We start from the raw sequence: 15,478 nt of genomic DNA, 5'->3' as shown, positions 1-15,478 counted from the left end.
CAATATTTTCCTAGAAACGATTGAAGATTGCCGATTAGATTAATTTCTCGTTATTAATTTTGTTTATAGCTAGATAACTCCACAATATATGACCGATAGTCATACTTGGCCGTTGTAAAGTTGTAAGTTGTAACCACTAACCACGGTAGATTATAAATATATAATCTACCGTGGTTGTAACTAAAGAAAATAAATTCATCATAATAATACAAAAAAAATATTTTATAGGTATAAATGTATAATATAAAATGAAAAATTTATAAAAACATTTTATTATAAGTTTAAAGTAAATACCAAAATATCTGGTGTCATTAATAATTTTATAACTTATTAGTATAAAATGTTTTACTTGTATCATCATTTATCATGTACTAATACTTTAAAGTATATTAATTTGTATTTTAATTGATATATTTCTTCTCATTTTTTTAATGATACTTGTTGTGAGTTGTGAACATAAAATTATTCAACAGCATAAGTGAATAAACATTTGATTTTGTGATAATGAGGTAAGTCAGTAAAAAAAAAAAAAACTGTTGAAAAACATTGAAATATTTTATATTAATTTAATAATAAAAATCTTTTGGATAAACTTAACTTTAAATATAAGTACACTGAGTTATAATATCGAGCTATAATAATAAAAAATTAACCTTTACCTGCATGGCCGTATTGGAAATTGCTACATATTTTGTAATAATAGTAATATATATATAATAAAATATTTTATGTAATAATATGCACACATTTTTTAACATTTTTTTCTTGTACTTGTGAGATGCACACGTATATCATAAATTTTATAAAAATTATGATAATATATTAATGTGTATTACTTAAGTCTAACTATTAATCTATCCAATTATCTATGTATAGGTATAATTATGAAATTTTCATAATGATCATAATGATCATATTATATTATTTTGATGAAAATAATTTTAAGCTTAATGGCATAATATGTAAAACATAATACTGACCAATATAAAATAATATATTAATATATTATATTATTATCCATTGCATGATATTGGTTTTTGACATATAATTCATATAGTTATATTATTATATATTTTAATACACAGTATACTATGTTGGCATATACCTTGGTCCAATGGTTAGTGGTGAAACCATAAAAGTATAAATGATACAATATACGGGATGTTGAATATTATATTAGTTATCGGAGACTCAGATAGGTGTTAGATAAATCATAGTCACATTAGACTACTATCTTAGAAAGGCCGGTGTTCTGTATAAGGCGATTTTGATTCATCGTTTTCCGTATGACCCTACAAGGCGTTCTTGTTATTTCGTCATGTTTTATTTGTACAAAATCATTCAAAGCATATATATTTTTATCCCATTTGTTTATTTTTATTTAGTAGATTTAAAAGAATTTGATAGATTTTTGTTGTAAACATTTTATATTATTCAAAATTAGGTGGCATGCGCGTATTTGACGTATTTCCCAAAGGAGCATCGACTTTTTGCTGTTCAAAACTACAGTTATAGGTACTAACTAAAAAAATATATGAATTTCTGATCCTAAAAATCGTAAAATATCTCAAGCTCATATTAGTTATTAATTTACTAACGGAGGCTTTGAATACATATTTAGAATAATGTACATGTCAAAAAACTATAAAGTAATTGAATTAAAAAGACAAAATTAACGTTACCTATTTGTAAACTAGCTTTTACTGCTATATAGTATTTGAATCTTTAATAATAATATGACGTGTCAATGAAAACTTAAAGACGATTGATGGATTGGTATTATCACGTGTTTAATGGGATTAATAAAATTAATAATTTAAGCTCGATATCGTTATCCCATACTTTTGCTTTTGCATCCTATGATACAATCCTATGATGTTAACTACAGTCTACAATATATCTTATATTGTCCTTTTATACATTACTCAGCTGATATCATAAAATCGTTCTTCCTTTACTAATGTCGCCCAGCTGCCAGGGCCTAATTATTTAAAATATTTAAATAAGAAAATTTGGCAGTACAATAATTTCATAGTTTTTTGTATATAAATAATCTCAAATCCAAACTAATAATACTTTTTAAATTACAATACATTAAAGCTAAAATTGTTATTTTTCGTTTAAATACGCATCTGATTTCTAAAAAATTTGAACTTGAAATAAATATAAAAAAACCATACTTTTTTGTTTTTTAGAGTTTTATGAGAAACCTTGTATTAAATATTTAAGCTTTAGGTATTAAAATTGAAAATTTTATTCATTTTTAATTACAAAACAAATTGACTTTAAACACGTATAAAAGAATTGTGCGCATGCTATTTTAGATATTTTTTAATCGCTGTAAGAACAATACTTGTGAGGAACGTTAAATTTTCAAGTTTTTTCCTCACAAAAATGTTTAATGTATCACGCGTAAGTAAAATAACTAAACAATTATAGTATATTTCGTTAGCATTTCAAATGTCTACGGGTTACTTATTACGGTTATTAATTTTTAAATTAAAATAAATAAAAAACAAAATGAATTTTGTTAAGTACTGGTACCTAATTATTATCATTTTTCCACATTTTCAAGTTTTTCTATTATTTTTTTTAAGAAAACTGAGGGTTTTTTACCTGTACTTTACCAACTTGGTACAATTTTGCTACTATAAATTTCTCTTGGAGTTAAAGATCATAGCTTTATAACAAGTTTAAAAAAACATATGTATTTGTATACCATGCACATAGGCAATATACATTATATACATAATAAAAAAATCACACATCGTTCCGCTCAGAATCCAAATGGTCATTCTTTTTACCAAACAACACATTCTTTAAAGTCAGATGAACTTATCATAATTATTTTACTCGTTGTATCGTTTTTAGAATAATAATGTGTGTGTTCAGTCGTCTTGACGTATAGATCTTTACATTTTTACAAAGAAAAAATGTATTTTTATTAAAAAAACGAAATCATAATATTATTATTATTTTACGGACGCAACGCGCGTGTGTTCCGGCGGTGTGGTGGGAAACCGGCCCAACGAGCGAGGGAACTGTAGGTGATGGAGTGATGGAGATTTGAGCGAGATAGAGCGAGCGAAAAACACCACAGGGTGGGAGTGAACGGAATCGCCGCCGCCGCCGCCGCCGACGTCGTCCTCGGCATACGGTCGAGAGCGCGCGCGCGCCAGTACACGTTGTTCCGGTTTCGGGTGCGTTCGCTGTGTGTCCCTCCTGCTTGGCCAGACGGTAACGACATATATATTATCATAAAATAAATAAACAAATACGCGTATCGGTTGTGCCGGCGACGGGCTGTCTTTCCCTCCCCTCGATCTCTCTGTCTCGTCCGCTTTGCTATTACAACATACAAAACGAACATAGTACCATCGTATTCACACGCCCGACGGTGACGACTATGCGATCGCTGCACGCCATCCCGGCGCACCCACAGCAGAAGCTCGTCCCGTCGTGACCACTCCCGAGCGCGCGCGTGCAGCATATAACAATACGAGTATAGCCCAAGCCATCGCCGATACAACACACCGCCGTCCCGAGGGTTGATCGCCGCAGCTGAAAACCCGCCGCCGTCGTCCCAGATGCGTCCCGCCGTGGTGTCACTCGGCCGACCGCCGTCGGTCCGGTCGCCGACCACCGCACTGCTGCTGTTGGCCGCGGCCGCGCTGCAGCTTCCGAACGCCGTTCGGTCCGTCGAGTCGTCCGCCGATCCTAAACGTGAGTATTTCTGCGTTAGCAGTGATCGCTGCATTGCCTGTACCATTTATGGGTTGTTTGTGACGATATTATTGTATCGTCCGTGTAATTACGTCATCCCGCGGAAGTGTCACGGGGGGGGGGGGGGGGGAGAGCCAACCTAAAAAATTATTGTAACTATGACATATCTCGAAATTGAAATTTATATCGACCTTAAAATATTAAAAGATGTATTATTTTATTTTTTTGAACACGACGTATCTCACGTGCACGTTCGTGGGTGTACTAAGCGTATATGACATGATAATATACGTATATTATGTACAATGTATTAAACATTTTTAAAAACCGATATCATATTTTTACCAGAAAGTATGAAATCGATTAATTTTTAATCCACAATACTATGGCGATAGTAATGTATAGATTTTAATTGGATTTCTTCAATCCTATGGAGTAGGTATGATTTTATGGAGATGAATAATTGTAGAAATTTAAATTAACAATTCAAAATCATTTTGTTATAACGGTCATTAATCGCCGTGAAAATTAAGAAAAGTAAAACAGTGCGATACAAGTGTATATGTTTTATATACATGCTAAAATTCGTAATGGAATATAAATAAGAATATAACTCGATATGTAAAAAAATATAAGTTTGAATTTGAATTTATTGATAAAAAATTTCATTTTTTTATAATAATTCGATGTGATGACTGATAAATAAAATAAATAATATTGTTAAACAATATTTAATATTTAAGTATATTGTTTCTTACACACGCAATCAAGTGGATTTTCAATGGAAATATATGTGGTAATATTATATATATTATACCTTTATGATATATTATTATGAACAATTTCATTTTTTACCATCGTTAATGTCACCGTTCACATGCCGTCTGATCGGCATCCGTTCGCCCGTTGACTGTATACACCACTACTATTATTATTATTGTTATTATTATTACTATTGTTATTATTATTATTATTATATCATCTGCAGACTTTATTCTAACGATTTTTTCCGTTGCCCAAAATGGGTTATGAGTTATGACTCGTGATACGCTTAATACTTTGTAGCCTTTTATGGATGAGGAGCTCGAGAAAGCGGATTAGAGGTGACTTAAGATCACTAAACATTTTTTATTATTTTAATATTATAATACCGTAGAATTATAAGAATATTGCAGGTATTAGAAAGCATATTATGAATGTATTACCATATTATACTTACAAATATTTTATTTCAATAGACTAAATCCGTACACTTATTTTAATAGGCTTTTACGGGCTTACGGTCCAGTTATAATATTTTAAAATCGTATTATGTAGACATTTTAGGTATTTCATTCATTGCAGGGGACTGTAACTCTCCGTTAAATTTAAGGAAAGTAAAAAAAAAAAAGCTTTGATTGTTCTTTGAACGGTTTATGTAGGACATAATTTGTATGAAAGTTGCTGAATAAGTCTAAAATGTAACACACTTATACACGCACGTCATCAGTATTCCAAACTTACGAATAAGGTTACGAATTTAATATAAACTATAAATCCTGTAAAATTAATTTAATAATTAAAGTTTGAAAGGTATAAAAATCAAGTTTTACTAAAAATTAAAATATATATAAATGTGTTTAAGCAGTTTTAATTGACGGAAATCATAAAAAAATTTCAAAAACAACCTTAGTAGGTAAAAAAATTTAAATTATGTAAAAAAAAAATGCAAGATAAAAGTTTCATAAATTTTGTATTCGTAAATAACTAATTCAAATTATGCAAATTAAAAAAAATCTATATTTTACTGCTTATTATAGGGTTAAATTTCTTTTATATAACAAATTGTCAGCTGTTTCCACTCAAGCAATATCCTTGCTACTTCATCAAGTGATATTTAGGAAAATATGTCAATAAAAATATATGCATGATTCATAACCCACGATAATGACAGCGTTATTCTCCGTACAAAACGAACTGTATTTGATAGCGTTTTTCTATACTAAACGATTCATACGAATCGAAAAATGTGTTGTAAAATGTACGTATAATACACGTTATCGTATATGCTAGCTGTATGACAGCAAACTATCGTGGTGTGCCATACAATAATGATCGACTTCCACACCGTTTAAACATGTAAACAATAAAATATCATAGGTGGGTTTTACGACAGCATTATTTTAATGAGCATCGTAGATGTAAATAATGAAAAGCTATACATAAAAATAAATAAATCTTGTCGCGCATCTTAATGGCGATTGAACACAAAAGTTGCTATAAATAATCAGGGCTATTATACGAATCCGATCCGTGTAACTTTATTTTAGACACGGTTATTTTTATTATATAACATGAACGCGTTGATAAGATTTTATGAAACAAAAAAAAGTATGTCAACGTCATCGTGGGCGGTATCCGCTTCTACAAAAAGTGTATCTTTTTTTTACCAATATTCGTTTCCACCAAAAGTATACCTTTCCCTTTTCCATCGATATTTGTTTCCATCAAAATAATTTATACTCTATTAAAAGCTGTAATACTACAGTAAGTTTATATAAAAGACTAGATTATATAGGTATATTGAAAAACAGTGTATTATAAATTTAGTTAAATAATTTTTGAACAACTAAATCAAAAAAATAATTAAGCTGCAACAATAATAATTCTGTACCGGTACTAAAGTCGCGTGTCGGTCAAGTAAAAATAAAAAAATTCAAAAATAGTAAATAATGTTTTTTTTCAATATAGGTAACAATAATAATTCTATATAGTCGATCTACATTATATATACATATATATAAAATGTATTAATTGGTAAGTGTTCGACTTTGATACTTGTACAAAGTTATATTATTATATAGGTAGCTATAAAATAATTTTATTAAAATTTTTAATACAATATGTTTTTCTATATTTAAGGTACTTTGACCTCGTGGTCCGTGTTCTGCAGAATATTCTTGTTATTCACTCATCAAATGAAATAATATATTGCTTGCGAAAATCGATTTCGCTAATAATTATTTTAATAACCACATTTAATAACCACCTAGTGGCTAGTATAGTTGAATGTTATGGGTAAAATATCTGGTAACGTGTAACCACACGATTTACGCAGAAAACGGTGACAGAGTAATACAGTAATTTACTTTTAGTGATATTTCTATATAATACAATAATAATTGTTAAGGAGAATTACTACTGTAGTCGCGCAAAGAAATGTGTTACAGTTCGGTTCTTATTCTGTGGCATGAACATGTTGGGCAATAGAATCCGTCATCCGAAACCGAGAAATAGTTATATTAGATTTTACTATCATGATAATAGAGTGGTTTCACTAATGACTTTAACCAATTACGATGCAAATATAATTTTAATTATATAATGACGTCGACTAAAAAAAAAAAAAAAAACATTGAAAACGGTGCAGTTGTTGTTCGTATTCATACAGCAATATTATAATTGTACATTTTCTTCACGTATCTGAAGTTACATAAAGTTGAAGGATTGAGAATAATAATTAAGGTGCATGGAATAGTTAATGCTGTGTAAAATGTATTTAATTTCCAAATGGTCCACAAATAAACGCGTTAAACACTTTAAAATCGTCTTTTATTCTTCCCATTTAAACGGTTAAAATACATATGTCAAAGATATTTTCGATGGATCTAATATTATTTTATATTTTAACTAAATACAGTTAAATGTAAATTATTGTTGTTAAAAATTTATCAAAACTTTGATTAGGTTTATTTTTATTAGTTTTAAGAGGCACGTACGTGACTGATCCGTAATACATACGTATGACTGGTTAAACAGTTTCAGAACCATTGACCTGTATGATGTAGACGTATTTTTCACATAACGACAAATTTTCCCCGTGGAAAAATTACGATGACACTCGACGGCTGGTGGTATACGATTATAGTATTATACAGTATTGATATCGGAACGGACGACACGCTTACCGTCAAACCGGAGGTAATGACCTATACACGTTGTGTGCGTGTGTTTCCAATTGAAAGTCTGATCGGTTGTACAATAATAAATAATAATACACCTGTATAATATTATATACGTAGTGTGCCTGCAAAAACGCGCATGGTTTGAATCGCGCATGAAATTAACACCCTCTACTCAGCAACGATGCGCATCGTAAACAATGACTGCCTTCGCGCTGGCCCGATGTCTCTCTGACCAGCTATGCAATTTCCTTTGTAATAAAATATTATTTCAATACAACGTAACATTATAAATTATAATTATTATTATGGTAGCTGCTATTAATATCTATATAACGTTGGTGCAAATTAAAACATGTAGTAGGGTTTATGGGTTTACTTTTGTCATTGACTAAAAGCTTAGCGGTGTGAACGATAAACAATAATATTTAACTTATGACGTGGAGTTATAATTATGCAAGAAAACATCGCGCAGGGTTATTGTTTTTTGTCTCTGTTACCAGTGTGGATATACCTATAAAGCAAATTTGCATTCAATAAAATAACGAACAGTTAATAATTTGTTGTTATAATTTTATTAATATTATACAACGCATCGACTTATGCTATCAAATTCGAAGTTAAGAACATCGCAGTCTGTGTTTGTACTTACGTTGACTTTTTTACGACACTTACATTTTTATATGAATCATGAATATATTATGTTAAATATCGCGATTAAACAATACTAATAAATAACAATAAAATTAAAATATCGTAAAAAGCTAATGTATAGACACAAATAATTGTCTTAATTTTGAGTTTGATGCAGATCAATTCATTGTTTACCACGTTAAAGCCGACAACATTAAATTGGTTCTGCTAAACGTAAATTTATAGTTTTGTTGTACGTGAGCTTTTTAAGTGAGAAATATACTGAGAATAGCACATTAAATATATGTGAAGTGAGCTCTTGTTTTGGTAACTGCATTTAAAAATAATAAATGCATTAAACAAATTATAATTATTAACTTCAAAGTTAAATTATATGAATATATTATTTATCTATGTTTCATAATTTTACCTTGATTGAGAAATAGTATAAAATAATAACCAAATTTCAATTCTTGAAACCAATTTTATTTTACCAAAACTATAACAGGGACAATGTATATCGTACGAAATGCGTCTTCTTTTAATATAATTTTTAGTTTAATGGTATTCTTATATAATAGGTAGGAGTAAGTTTTTTCTAAAATTTTTAATATATTATTACAGACTTAAATGTATAAACAAAATTAAATTGAAAAGTGTTATGCATTTTATCTTTAGAATTAAATTTAAATTGATGTTTTGTTAAATTTAAATAATTTTTTAGAATTAAAATTGAACCACATTAATTAACTTTAATCTTGGCTTAAAATTTCGAGAGAAAAATTATAAATTGTATTTATATTTCTGTATGTAGTAGAAAAAGTAATTATAAATTTAAATTGTAAATGCGATAGTGGTAAATCGATTTTTATGATGTGCTAATCGAACGTAGTGGTTTATACAATCTTTAAAAATTGCAGATCTAGTATGTAATTCCACTAACAAATTTCAAAAAATTTCACGTTTACTAATTGAAAAAATATTATAAGTAATGTTTAATATACTAATAATATTTCTAATTATTTTTTTTTTTAAATTCATGTACCTACCTCTGATTGGAAACCTCTGGTTGTTACAGACAGGGTTTTTTTTATAACGAGTTAGTTTTAAAGTGTTAAAATATTATTTAATTATTCTATGATAATATTTTCCCTGAAACAAACTTTTTGATGAGGGTTCAGCACTATTCCAAGTTCTGTTTGTATCACTATAGGTAATCGTCTCACATCGCACATGATACGAGTGTACAGGGCCCAAGTAGAAGAACTTTAACGGTTGTCTTTTCTCGATATAGGTATTTAATACTTATATGTATATCGAAACCGCCTCTCGCTATACACTATTATAATATAATATCATGTACATCGACCAACTACGTGATTGTGTTGGAAACAATGTCCACAGAAAAACGTAAATAATATAATATATCATATAACTATAATATAATATATGAGTGCCTAATAATATTATTACTTTATAATGGCATTGGGTCTATTCAGTGGGGCCAAGGAACACATCCGCCCCCGGCGCGAAGTATTCGAATCACGTGTACAAGATAACAAGATATATATTACATATATATATAATGTTATTAGACTATCGTTGCACACATTATTATGATACTTTGTGCGGTGTGATGACTTTACTAATCTCAAATGATGTAATTACACATTGTTTTTCGTTTATCATACAAATTCGTCTTTAATAATTTGTAGTATTTGTGGGGTGTATTTAGGATTATACAATTAGCATTATCAAATTCTTGAAATTAGCAGCGTGTTTTACTTAAATTTCGTAGGCGTTTAATATAATATGTATAATACAAGCAGTTTTTAAGAAAATTTAAGAAAAATTAAAACAATTTATACTTAAATGTGCCTATATTAATAGTTAAAGTGATGCTATTATACTTGCATGTAGCATGCAATGATAATTTATTTTATTGGTTATTACATAAAAAAATTATAAAGACGTTTTAATTGGTTATTAATTACCATATGTGATTTGCGATCTTATAGACATAAACATTTATAACAAAATCGAAAGAGGATAATATTTGTTTGTATTTTTATTTATTTGTTTGTTATGTTTGTAGAAAATAACATCAGATTTTCAATACCTGTGTTTATAGTATTTATTTTACGATCTTAGGTACAAAATTGTAATTCTCAATCTTTTATAACATAATTATTGTATATTTTTTTTATACATAATACATATAGTATTTTTATAAATTGTTTTGCGTGACATTAAATATACTTATAATCACGTCTCTAAGCAGGGGTGTCCAATTGCGAAGAGAGTTATCGCGGCAACCTAGTCGACGTGTACATGACACCTGTGCGTGCAATGATGTGATGTGTAGAACAGCACAATAATTAAATTCCTTATTAGCCTCTATTTATAATAATTTGATCTCGTGAGTGTAAGTGCTATGATTTATTATAAATCCTTAAATTATATGATATTGTTTATAATCACGTCCATTCGTTTAAAACAGTTGATGTCGTTTAATAAACTATGATTCATAGTATTCATAAAATCATAATTTATTTTAATGGTATTTATTTTTATGCGAATTGAACTATAAAATACCTAATATTTATTTCATATTATTGTATTATTATTATAGTAATATAGTACGATAATTTAATGTAAATATTATGATTCAAAAAAATCTAAGGTTAGAAAATACATGAAAATCGTTTGTATATTATTTTAAAATTTATCTACACATTTTTTTCGTGTGATACACTATACACTGACACGAACCAATGAAAGCGACACAGTTGCAGTTATTGTAATTAGTTGTTTGTCTTTGTATGATCACTTCAATAAGATAATTAATTATAATTTATGGTAGGTACTTATTAAGTAATAATGATGAAAATTAGACTTTTTTTCCGATTTTCTTGTTTTTTAAAACAACTGAATTCGAGATTAAAACCTACATTTACGAATCTAACGTTATAAATTACATTTGTGTTATAAATGGATAGAGAAATTTTCCGTACGGAACGAATTTGTTAGTAGATGATCGGTATAGGTACGTATGAAGTAGTATATTTTAAAATAAGCATGTCGATAATTATCGCGATAGCATTACAATCCATACGGTTTTCGAAAATGAAATTAAAAAAACAACGAACATTGACTGCGTATTACGCACCTTTTCGTATGCTACCCGTATCTACATCGTCGACTTCCGCAATTTTGAATAATTTACGTGCGGGTAATATTCTGACATTCGAATGGATTTTTTTTTCAAAAATAATTAAATACGAAACGGAGTTTTGTTACTAGAATATAATTATAGTTATAATAACATGTCGAAATTCTGGCGATCGTGAACATAATACATTCTAAATAATGTACGAATCCATATACAAATATTGAGGGAGAACAAATATGATAAATATTGATAATATATGTTAAGTATTCGACATGTTTTGTGAATCGCAAATTTTAAAAAGTGGATATTTAAACAAAGGAATTAATAATTCATAGATAAAGATTTAGAAGCCTATAATTCGATAGAAAGATAAACTAATAAACTAAGGACTACGAATAAAATAAAAGTAATTTATAATACTATTGTATTATTAATTACTGTTTAAATTTACCAAAAAGTCAATAGAATATAATTTTTGTTAAAATGAGTATTCTCTTTAATATTTTATTTAATATTGTACATTAACCGACGTGAACTGAAAACATTAAAATGACGACTTAACGCATTATAAATTCCATATAATATCTGTAATAGGTATATAAATAAAAGTAATGGGTATTCGCTTCATAGGGTGTTGGGTGTTGGGTCTGAACAAAAATTCAATTCGACGCCACCTGTCCTGTGCGTATGTTCAGCGTGTTTCTGATTACTCTGTCTATATCGTATATAATATTATGATATATTATTATTTTATTTTTTTATGTAAGGCTCATCCCATCTCTTTGTAAAAAAAAAAGTCTAGCTAGATACATTCGCGTATTTATGGTTTTATTACCGTCATTATAGTCGGATGCACAACGCTACATATTTTGTGGTATATATATATAGTAAACATTATTATATTATAGGAACGCGTTCACATTTTATTTATGACGGGACCGAGTAACAATAATAGCGTGTTTATTGTGCGTAGTTCAGTAAAAAGTACAGTTTAAAAATCATTTAAAATATTTATTTCCTGATTTTGCATGTTAAAAAATACAAAATATTTTAAAAAAATCAACTGTATTTTTATGCTAAATTTTATGGGTACTCAACGACTTTATTTATATTATATGTAATCGTCATATTGTTAGAATATTTATGTGCCATAAGAAAAACCTAACCTAGACAAATTCTAGTTTCGAAAAGTGAAAACATATCATAGACGAGTAGGTATCTAAACGTATTTTAAATTGTTCTTAAATACATTTATAATATAAGTAGGTTACTTATTATATAAGTAGGTATACTATATATACTTGTACGACTCGACTTCACTTGGTAAAAATTATTTTAAATTTAATTAAATTATCGTTTATTGTTTTACTTAAATTGAAATATATATTATAAACACATCAACAATGAATAATCTTATAACTTTATATTTCTAATAACATATTTTTGATGTTAACACTGAAAACAAATTTAATTAATGCTTAAAAGTTGCTATAAATCTAATAACGCTAAGATTGGTATAATGTCCAGTATTAAGAAAGCAAAAAATCATAAAAGTAATCATTGTGATTGTGTTCATAAGTATTTTATTTTAAGATTTATATTAAGATTTATTTAAATATATTTCTAAAAATGATTATATGTTATATTTTACTAGTTATAAATGTAATACTATATTCTGTAACCGCAATGATAATCATTTAACTAAATGGTAATAATCATTGTAAAATATAAAATCTGTTATGCGTACACTCAAGCATATTTTTTTATATGATATAAATAAATCAAAAATATACAAAAAAATAATCGATTTTATGGAGCAAAACTAAATTTATGTCGGGGCCTTTAGAGTTTGAGCAAATAAGCTATATAAACACTCTTCGAGTCTCATGGAATTCATTCATGTAATTTTTATTGAATATTGTCCAGTATACCTAGGTTAAGTCAAACAAAGAAAATTTATTTTTCTATAGGTATCTATGTAATATAAATTAAAATAATTGTTGGAAAATATATTAAAATATGTATTTCAAGAAAATGTGATAGTTGTGTGATTCCATCGGTGTGTGATATGATAAAAGAAAACCCAAAAAATGTTGTTCTGACTTGTTCATATTATACACATAGATTTTAATTGGACGTCATATAATTGTACATATAAATTAAGTCTAATAATAATAATAATAATAATAATATGATTCTTTTGCGTTATATATAGGCACAGGTGGACATATTATATTACCTACCCAAGTGCTGTAAACTGCGAGAACACTTTCGAAGGTTGACCCGTTAAAATAATATACGAATAAGATAATAATAATAATAATAATAATAATAATAATAATAATATATTATAGTATATTATTATATACAATGTTAAACGTCTCGTGAAACATTATCCAATTGTCATTAGCTCCGATTGAACGTTTTACATAATTGTATACAATTCGGTCGATAGGTACTTGGTACATTATAGAAAAGCGCATCTTGATGATTAAACGTGGGATTTGTGGGTACCCCTGCACTGAATAAAATCAACCTGACGTGTTTGGAATTTTAAGATATTGTATAATATTCTATTACAATGTATGATGTACTATTATTTATACGTGTATACAATATACCTAATACAATATCGAACGCCGCCCGCTGCTATTATTATTATTATTACTGTTGAATATATATCCACAGACATCAATGATGTTATCCTTGTACAGAGTACCTACAAAACAATGATGGTTGTTAACACTATATAACGTGCTGTCCTTTGTGTATGCTTTCCTGAACAATTGCGTATACCTGGATATTAGAATGGAAATTTAAACAAAATTAAATAGAAACAACAACAGGCGGTGGTCGAGTATCTTGATATATTTATCTAGCTATTTTAATATTAAGAAGATGTAAGAATAATTTGGTTAAATCGATAGATCATTTAATAATTCGTACCTTTTTAATATGTATGTGAGCAATATAATATATTAATATATTAAATGGCATTGGGAGTGCACGTTCATAGATGAAAACTTATGTTTAACAAAATAAGTGTTATCTCTGATATAATTTCACCTGCAGATTGCGGAACACGTGGGAAGAAAGGCTACAGTATCTTTAATCTTCCCACATTAAAATTCCATTAAATATTAATATATTTAAATGGATAAATGAGTGGTATTATATGTTTATAGAAACATATTAAATAAAATTAAATAAGGAATGAGTAGAAGTATTTTCAATTTAAAAAAGTGTATAAAACAATTTTTAATACAGTGTAGGTAGGTATATACAAAAGTAAAATGTACCTACATAAAACCAATTTTATGGGAGGTTTAAAAAATAATGTTATTCAAAACTATAATTTTGATGAAGGTAAGAAATTGCAATGTATGTGATATGTTTTTCTATATGTGTAACAAAATATATTCTCGGCTCACATATATTATTGCTTATCTTGAGACAGTAAATTGTATAGGTACACGCATTATGTACCTTAGCATAATTTATAGTTTCATGAAAAAAAAAATTATTACCGTTAATAATAAATAATTATGAAATAATCCATTGAAATCCTATGGTCATATAATACAACAAGTTTCTCGTCGACTGGTTTGTGTCCGAAACTCAACTTCTTTTGCACTCATAATAGTATGACGTGAGTAGTGGACGTAGACTAAAAATTTCGCTGTGTACCCCTATACACACTTACAGTTTCGCTTATCTTTTATTAAAATTAAAAAAAAATATATATAGTTTTAGTACAAAAAAAAACTATTCCTTCAATATTTAACATATATTTTATTTTATACATCAAGATTTTTAAACAAGTATTTTGAAACTATTAAACATATGTATATACTATATAAGTTATCAATTTAAATACATTTATATTTATAGTTCACCGTCAAATAGATGACTTTGTAAGGGTGGAAAAAATAAGAATAATATATTAAAACAGTATGTTAGGATTACATGATATAAATAAATCTTAAATTTTTAAAATACGTAAAGATTT

At 27.9% G+C, this 15,478-nt stretch overlaps 1 protein-coding gene across 1 annotated transcript in view; it reads left to right on the top strand.

Annotated features, from left to right (window-relative positions):
• The first annotated feature begins 3,167 nt into the window (after positions 1 to 3,167).
• Positions 3,168 to 15,478, top strand: part of LOC112594913 — a 58,321-nt gene continuing 46,010 nt past the window's right edge. The window contains exon 1 of the mRNA XM_025339930.1: positions 3,168 to 3,723. Coding sequence (XP_025195715.1) covers positions 3,588 to 3,723 — 136 coding nt within the window. The 5' untranslated portion in view covers positions 3,168 to 3,587. The remainder of the gene's footprint in view (positions 3,724 to 15,478) is intronic.

This window comes from Melanaphis sacchari, unplaced genomic scaffold, assembly GCF_002803265.2.
Source record: "Melanaphis sacchari strain LSU unplaced genomic scaffold, SCAv2.0 Contig247_pilon_pilon, whole genome shotgun sequence".
NCBI classification, from domain to species: domain Eukaryota; kingdom Metazoa; phylum Arthropoda; class Insecta; order Hemiptera; family Aphididae; genus Melanaphis; species Melanaphis sacchari.
This window is presented reverse-complemented; position numbering and strand designations above follow the sequence as displayed.